Source organism: Fukomys damarensis, unplaced genomic scaffold (assembly GCF_012274545.1).
Source record: "Fukomys damarensis isolate Sample0158 unplaced genomic scaffold, DMR_v1.0_HiC HiC_scaffold_3, whole genome shotgun sequence".
NCBI classification, from domain to species: domain Eukaryota; kingdom Metazoa; phylum Chordata; class Mammalia; order Rodentia; family Bathyergidae; genus Fukomys; species Fukomys damarensis.
Genome location: NW_022900915.1, coordinates 46,725,640 through 46,733,547, shown reverse-complemented (window position 1 = coordinate 46,733,547; position 7,908 = coordinate 46,725,640). Strand labels below are relative to the sequence as shown.

Here is a 7,908-nt window from a genome sequence, read left to right as displayed (position 1 = left end):
CAGGCCACACTGGAGAGACAAGCGAGCAAAGTTCCCAGAATTCACCACGACCTTGAGTCTCCATGCAGAGCCCAGGGCAGATTCCACCTCCTCACTCTCCCAGGTGACTGATGCCCATGAATGCTCATCCTGTAAAGCTTGGCATTCATGAAACTCTCTCTTAGACCTTTGATACTAATTCAGCAATTCTCATTTTGCTACATAAGCTCATGGGAACAATTTTGGGATTCATCTCCTTTTCATCTTTATATTTTATCTTTAGATGAAACACAGAAATGCAAGATGAGTCCTGAGAATCAGACTTCCAGGAGGGATTTCATCCTTCTGGGACTGTTCTCTTCCTCCCGCACCAGCCTGGTCTTCTTCTCCTCTCTGTGCATCCTTTTCATCCTGACTGTCACAGAAAACGCCCTCCTGATCCTCCTCATCCGCAGGGACTCCCGCCTCCACTCCCCAATGTACTTCCTGCTCAGCCACCTCTCCTTCATGGACATCTTGCACATTTCCAACATCGTCCCCAAAATGATCGCCAACTTCCTGTCTGGCAGCAGAACCATCTCCTTTGCAGGCTGTGGATTACAGCTCTTCATATCCCTCATCCTGCTGGGTGGTGAGTGCCTTCTGCTGGCTGCCATGTCCTATGATCGCTATGTGGCCATCTGCCACCCCCTGCGCTATGCCACACTGATGAGTGACAGAGTCTGTGTGCTCATGGCAGCCGGGGCCTGGCTGGTGGGGACCCTCAACTCCATAGTCCACACAGCCTATGTGCTCCACTTTCCCTTCTGTGAGCCATGGGTAATTGACCACTATTTCTGTGAGATCCCCGCCTTGCTGAAGTTGTCCTGTGTGGACACATCACACTATGAACAAGGGCTTGATGTAAATGCCATTCTTTTCCTATTGATCCCTTTCTCCATGATCTCTGTATCTTATATCAACATTTTGTACACTGTTTTGCAAATTAAATCCTCTGTGGCCAGGAAAAAGTCATTTTCCACCTGTTCCTTCCACATGGTTGTGGTTGTCATGTACTATGGGCCATCTATTTTCACATACATGAGACCCAAGTCCTACCACACTCCTGGCCAGGATAAGTTCTTGGCCATATTCTACACCGTCCTCACACCCACCCTCAACCCTGTCATCTACAGCTTCAGGAATAAAGATGTTCTGCAGGCTGTCAGTAACATTGTCAAAAATATTCCCATGGCTAACAAATGAAAGGGAAATAGGCTCTACTTTGGTTTTACTCATTTTTTCATATATGGTTACTCTGGGACTTTCACCATGTTTGATTGCAAAGACAATCAAACTTCTTTCTTGCTTTCAAAACAAGTGAGTTGTTGAGAAACCTTGCTGACAATGCTAAATAGGAAATATGTAGCTTTTGTAAATTCAAATTTCTAAAAATGTGCTCATTCTTCTCTGCTACTAATTCTGATGTACTTATGGTAAAAAGTGGTTTCCTACTATCTTCCACTGAACTTGTAATATCTTCAAGGCATCATGTTTCAAGAATCACTCACTCAAGCTCATATGTGAAATATGATATTTTTTTTTCATTACTGGGGATCAAACTTAGGACCTTGCTGAGGTGAGGCAGGCATGTTGCCACTGAACTAAATCCCTGGCCCTGTGAAATATGAATTATTACCTTGTCTGCATTTTCAAATTATATGGAATATGCACTCAGATGTCATCATTCATTATTTCATGGACAACTTATAATGTCATGTGATTTGTATCACTTATAATATGCATGACAGTAATGCTCTAGCATACAATAATGAAATTAAAATTTTCTATACAAGGATGAGTAAAATTAAATTTAATTTTGTTACTCAAGATTCTTTTTAAATTTGATTGATACTTCTTTAAACATGTAACCTATTATATGTCCAGATTCATTTATAGATACACTGTTTGCTTTGCTTTCAGACATTCTGAATATCATCTGCTCTTATGAGCTTAGGTGTGTATTTGAACATGTCTTGGCAAACATCACGCTCATCTTCTGGACAGATTTCAGAGACCTGACCTCGCCCCACAGCTAATGACTCAGTTCCCTTCCCCACATATCCACTTCCGTACTCCTTTCCTGCCCCATCCTGACCTCACAGTTAATCTCAGATCGGGTCTGGGAAGAGGAGTTCACAGGACCTTTCCCCTTCTAGTGAGTACTGTGCATTCCATAAACCCTGCACACAGGAGCCCAGACTCTCAGTGTGTTGAGTTATAACGCATGGTGGGCAACACGTGTGGCACATGGCAGCAGACATATCTTTTTCTGTGGTGCTTATGTCCTGGTGTCTGCTAACTCTTGGTTGAATTCATCTTATCCTTTCTGGCCTTCACTGAAAACAGCAAATTAAGAAGCACTATTTTTAGCCTTCTTTGGCTTAATGTCTCATTGCTACAACTTTGCCTTGTAGGCAAAAACAAAGAAAAATTGAATATCTTCTGATCACCACATGTACATCCCCCACCTTCTCCAAACTGCTGGACTATTGCTCTCTTCTCCTCCATCAAGGACATACTTTCAAAATCCCCAGTGCATGAGCAGAGAGAATTTGGTTCTGTGCACTGTATGATGCAAGCATTAGGTAGGAAATTTTATGACAAAGAGGTATACAGGTTTACAGGAGTAATGTACAGAATAGGACCATGGACAATAAAACTATATTGTTTGAAGCCTCTTTGTTTAATAATTATGCTTGCACTGTTGCATTCACAAAACACAACTATGTGTGATGCTTGGGTGTGCCAGCCTTTTTCCTATCAACTTGTGTCCTATGAAGGCCAAATATGGATTGTAAATGTATTTCCATCAGTAAACTGAGAAGTGGCTTTTAGGTGAGCACTAGAGGCGAGGGATGATTTGAGAGCCCCAGAGGGCTGTGGTGCCCCTTGGTCAGCAGAAATGGCCTGGTGGCTCCAGCCGTCTGGGTCAGAGTCTCTGGGGGCTTCTCCCTTTGGGATGACACAAATCCACTTTAGGAGCCCAGATCCTCTTTGCCCTGCAGGGAAAAGCAAGGCCATGGCAGGAGGAAGGTCTGCGTCTGCGGTTCCCACCAGTGCCCAGGTGTCCAAGGCTGAGTGGAGTCAGAGTCCTGCTTCTGCAGAGTGCTGAGAATGTAAGGTTTGATGCAGGAGCGGTGAGGCCACGTGGGTGCTGTGTGCCTGACAGGGAAGTGGAGGTGTTTCCAGCCATCAGGGCCACACAGGAAAGCCAGAGGAGGGGAGACTTGGGCGGGAGAGGCACTTAGGGAGGAGGAGCATGGAGATGACAAGGCATGCAGGGCAGGAGCACAGAGGATAAACACAGGGTGGGATTTCGTTTCAGGATAGAGCTCTGCTCGTGGTGGTGACACTCACCTCGGGGGCACTGACTGGGCAGACGCACCTCAGCTGGGATGCATCGATGTCACCCTGGGACCCAGTCACATTGCAGGTGGGGTCAGCTTGTGCCAGGCCCACAGTCTGCTGTCCCTGCCAGGATACAGGGAGATGGAGACAATTCCCGCTGTCACTGTGAGGGAGACGTCCCACGAGTGTCTAGCAGGAGAGCATGGTATGGCAGGCTGGACAGGACAGCAAACCCAGGGCACTCAGCATGTCCACTGCAGTTGGTTGGAGTCGTAGTCGGCAGGGGCAGGGGCTGCACAGGGAAAGTGCTGGAGAACACAGGAAGTGCAGCGGAGCCCTGAGGGAAGCCCGTGCCTGTCCCACAGCCTGACCCAGAGGGAGGCTGCTGCAGACCAAAGCAAGCCTCACAGGGGTCACTGGTTTGTATGTCCCCTGGTAGGCCCAGCAGTCCTAGGGCCAGGCAGAGCCTTCCCACTGGGGGCCGGGCATGCCAGAGCCCTGTCTGGGAGAAGGCAGACAGCGCTGGGCCAACACTGCATCTCAGGTCCTGTTCACTGCGAGTGTCCCTCTGACTCGGCAAGGAACTTCGGAAGATGGGAGGGTATTTCAGGGACTTCGGGCTAAATCCCTAGTTTTTCTCTGGGACAACACACTGTACCACAGTTTTATAAATGATACAGAGTGTTCCAAAGAGTCACAGGGCAAAGCACTGAGAAGTGTCAGTGGCCGGCAAAAGTGAGTTTGAGCAGACGGGTGACCACCTCTAATGCAAGGAGCACAGCTCTGCCCCTCACAGCCATCCGTGGATGTGATCACGGGAGAACCTGACTGGGCCCTCTCCCGGATACACTGCCTCCTCCTCCCTCAGAGAAGATCTCAGCGGGTGTGAGTCCATTGCACAATTCTGAGCCACACAAGTGAATTCCGTTGCATTTTATTCGCTGATATTCTGTCATATTCTCAAGCTCTCTCCCAGTTAGCAATATTGTTCAAATGTGTACCTACAGAATCCAGAAAGAGAACTAATCCTAATATCAGAGTAATAATGTCAGTGGTAATATTGCAATCATCGAAAACAGTTCAGTCCTGGTCTCTGAGAGCTGGTCAGTTCCAAGTCCTGTTCTGTGTGTGCGTGTGTGGCTGTGGTGTTACTAACTCTAATTTTAATTCCCAATACATTATGTGGCACTTGATATAAGCGGATTTCAGATCCATTCATTCCAGAGTACTGCACTGTACTGAACTTTGGGTCTTATTCTTCCTTTTAAAAATTAGTAAATAAATTGCTTTTTCCACCATTTTTAAATATAATAAATTGAGAACATAGCACACTCAGTCCTGGGTGAGGCAGAGTGTTATATATTTACGGTGCCCCTCCACACCATGGCAGTATTCCACAATTGTGTGAGATCTACATTCAGGCCAATCCCTTGTTCCATATCTGCCTCTCCAACCAGCTCCTGTGTAGGTCAGAGAATTACAAGCAGCAGCAGACAGTTTTACTCTGTCAGTCACCAACCCAGGAAATGTCTGTGTCTACAATTTTGTCACAGAACATAACTTTACTGACGTCAAGTGGGTCGCTGAGGTTAATAGCTTTTAGAAGTTTTTAAAAAGAAGTTTTCACCACTGCACTTCAGTAAAAAATATAACCAAGCTTATCTAAAAATAAAGATGTTCTGTTTGCTATGAAAAATATGCTGAAATATAATTTTCTGTATAAGAAATAGGAAGGAAAAATGTTTGAACACTCTATTATCTTTATATCCATAATAATGCCTATAAGATACTCATTATTAATTTTCTGGAAAGGAAATGACAGTTGTGGCCCTCCAGTTTTAGAATTAAAATATATGTTTGAGAAGGGGATAAAGATGTTCTGTTTGCTATGAAAAATATGCTGAAATATAATTTTCTGTATAAGAAATAGGAAGGAAAAATGTTTGAACACTCTATTATCTTTATATCCATAATAATGCCTATAAGATACTCATTATTAATTTTCTGGAAAGGAAATGACAGTTGTGGCCCTCCAGTTTTAGAATTAAAATATATGTTTGAGAAGGGGAACTTATCATTATCCTGTTGCCTCTTGTCTTAGAGTTTGATCACATAGGTCTTATAATGTATATTTTTTAATTATATGAACTACAATCATCCAGTACTTAGAGGCAGAAATACAAAAAAGGATTAAAGTTCCTTGTAATGTCTGGAGTACTTAGGAAGAGAGAGGAACATATTTAAGTCTAAATAAGTTAAAATAATTCCTAGATACATAGGGCACTTCATAAGTCTTGAGTAAAAACAAAGGAAATGATAAAACTGGAAGTAGGATCTGTGGAGACTGAAAGGTACCGTAGGATTCATGTGTCTTAGAAGGAAGTCCTGCAGTATAACCATGTTTATAGGCAGAGGGTTATAGGAAGAGAGAGGAACATATTTAAGTCTAAATAAGTTAAAATAATTCCTAGATACATAGGGCACTTCATAAGTCTTGAGTAAAAACAAAGGAAATGATAAAACTGGAAGTAGGATCTGTGGAGACTGAAAGGTACCGTAGGATTCATGTGTCTTAGAAGGAAGTCCTGCAGTATAACCATGTTTATAGGCAGAGGGTTATTTCAAGCCAGGAGTAAAGTCGGTGGATCATTTCCATGTAAGCCAGGCCTGAGCACGGTGGCTAGTGGTTAACCATGAATGTCCAGAGCAATTCCATCCATAAGACCAGACAGTTTGTCTCGGGTACAAAACAGCTGTAACCTTTGAATTAATTAATTATGAGGCAACTGGGTCATTCTTCATTTGTAATTTCACCCTTCAAACTGTTGCCATATATTCAACTTTTTAATGATTTAATTTCTTTACATCATAAAACAGGCAAAAATAAAATATATGTCCAAAGACAGATTATTGGTTGTGACTGACACAGGCCTTTTATTTCTCTGATTAAATATGATTGATATTTCAAATTGCACACACAGACTAAGCTAAGCTTTGTTATTTTACCACTTATTCATAGCGAGACTCTTAGAAGTAATGAAATTTTCTATTCTAATTTTTTGTATGAATGAAAATACAAAGAGAATCACATTCCCTCGCATCTGTGTTGCCCTCCTGAGAAAGACGGACAAGGTTGGGCCTGCTGTGATCCCGGCAAGGTCGCCCCCAGGATTTCACGCCCAGCGGGGAGCAAGGCCTTATCACAACAGCATGGATGAGGCAGAAGTTTGCTGTGCGCTGTTCCAGTTGGAGTAGAGTTGGTGTGGAGGATGGAAAATGATCAGCGGACCGTGGACAAGGAAAGGCAGGGACTGAGCGGGAGCAGGAGCCTCCACAAGGGAGAGTGGGGCCAGAATCCCTGAAACGGGCGCCAGAGAGAAGCACAGGTAATTACCCACACCTGAGACTGCCTGGAACCAGGAGCACAGTCAACACATCAGTGTCATAGTTAGATTCAAGAAGTAATTGTACACATTTTAGAGCATCCCCACTGCCAACACTGGCTGAGAGGTACTCGTTGTTGATTAGAAAAGACACAGCACCAGCTTTCGTTTTATTACGTAGACCGAAGTAAAGGAGATTGCCACTTCATTACTTCTATTATTGTGATTTAACTAAGCAGCCATGCATTTGTGTCAATAACTAATTCATATAATTAGCATAATTGATAATAATTCATTTAACATGACTAGTTTGTTATCAACCCAGGAATATGTCTAGATAAACACTGAAGATACAACATGATCCCTGAGAATCAGACTTCCAGCAGGGATTTCATCCTTCTGGGACTGTTCTCATCCTCCCACACCAGCCTGGTCTTCTTCTCCTCTCTGTGCATCCTTTCCATCCTGACTGTCACAGAAAATGCCCTCCTGATCCTCCTCATCCGCAGGGACTCCCGCCTCCACTCCCCTATGTACTTCCTGCTCAGCCACCTCTCCTTCATGGACATCTTGCACATTTCCAACATCGTCCCCAAAATGATCGCCAACTTCCTGTCTGGCAGCAGAACCATCTCCTTCGCAGGCTGTGGATTCCAGATCTTCCTGTCCCTCATCCTGCTGGGTGGCGAGTGCCTTCTGCTGGCTGCCATGTCCTATGATCGCTATGTGGCCATCTGCCACCCCCTGCACTATGCCACACTGATGAGTGACAGAGTCTGTGTACTCATGGCAGCGGGGGCCTGGCTGGTGGGGACTCTCAACTCCATAGTCCACACAGCCTATGTGCTCCACTTTACCTTCTGTGAGCCACGGGTAATTGATCATTATTTCTGTGAGATCCCCGCCTTGCTGAAGTTGTCCTGTGTGGACACGTCACACTATGAGCAAGGGGTTGATGTAAGTGGCATCATTTTCCTGTTGATCCCTTTCTCCGTGATCTCTGTATCTTATGTCAAAATTTTGTACACTGTCTTGCAAACCAAATCCTCAGAGGCCCGGAAAAAGTCCTTTTCCACCTGTTCCTTCCACATGGTTGTGGTTGTCATGTTCTATGGGCCATCTATTTTCACATACATGAGACCCAAGTCCTACCACA

General features: G+C 44.4%; 2 protein-coding genes across 2 annotated transcripts; both read left to right on the top strand.

Annotated features, from left to right (window-relative positions):
- The first annotated feature begins 282 nt into the window (after positions 1-282).
- Positions 283-1,224, top strand: LOC104858243 (olfactory receptor 2AJ1). Its single transcript, XM_010618329.1, has one exon. The coding sequence runs from the start codon at positions 283-285 to the stop codon at positions 1,222-1,224; it is 942 nt and encodes a 313-aa protein (XP_010616631.1).
- A 5,885-nt stretch (positions 1,225-7,109) lies between these two features.
- LOC104858242 (olfactory receptor 2AJ1-like) lies at positions 7,110-7,904 on the top strand (the record flags this gene model as incomplete). Its single annotated transcript, XM_010618328.1, has 1 exon — positions 7,110-7,904. A coding segment is annotated over exon 1 (795 nt), but the record flags the coding sequence as incomplete, so codon positions are not given.
- Between the last annotated feature and the right edge of the window lie 4 nt (positions 7,905-7,908).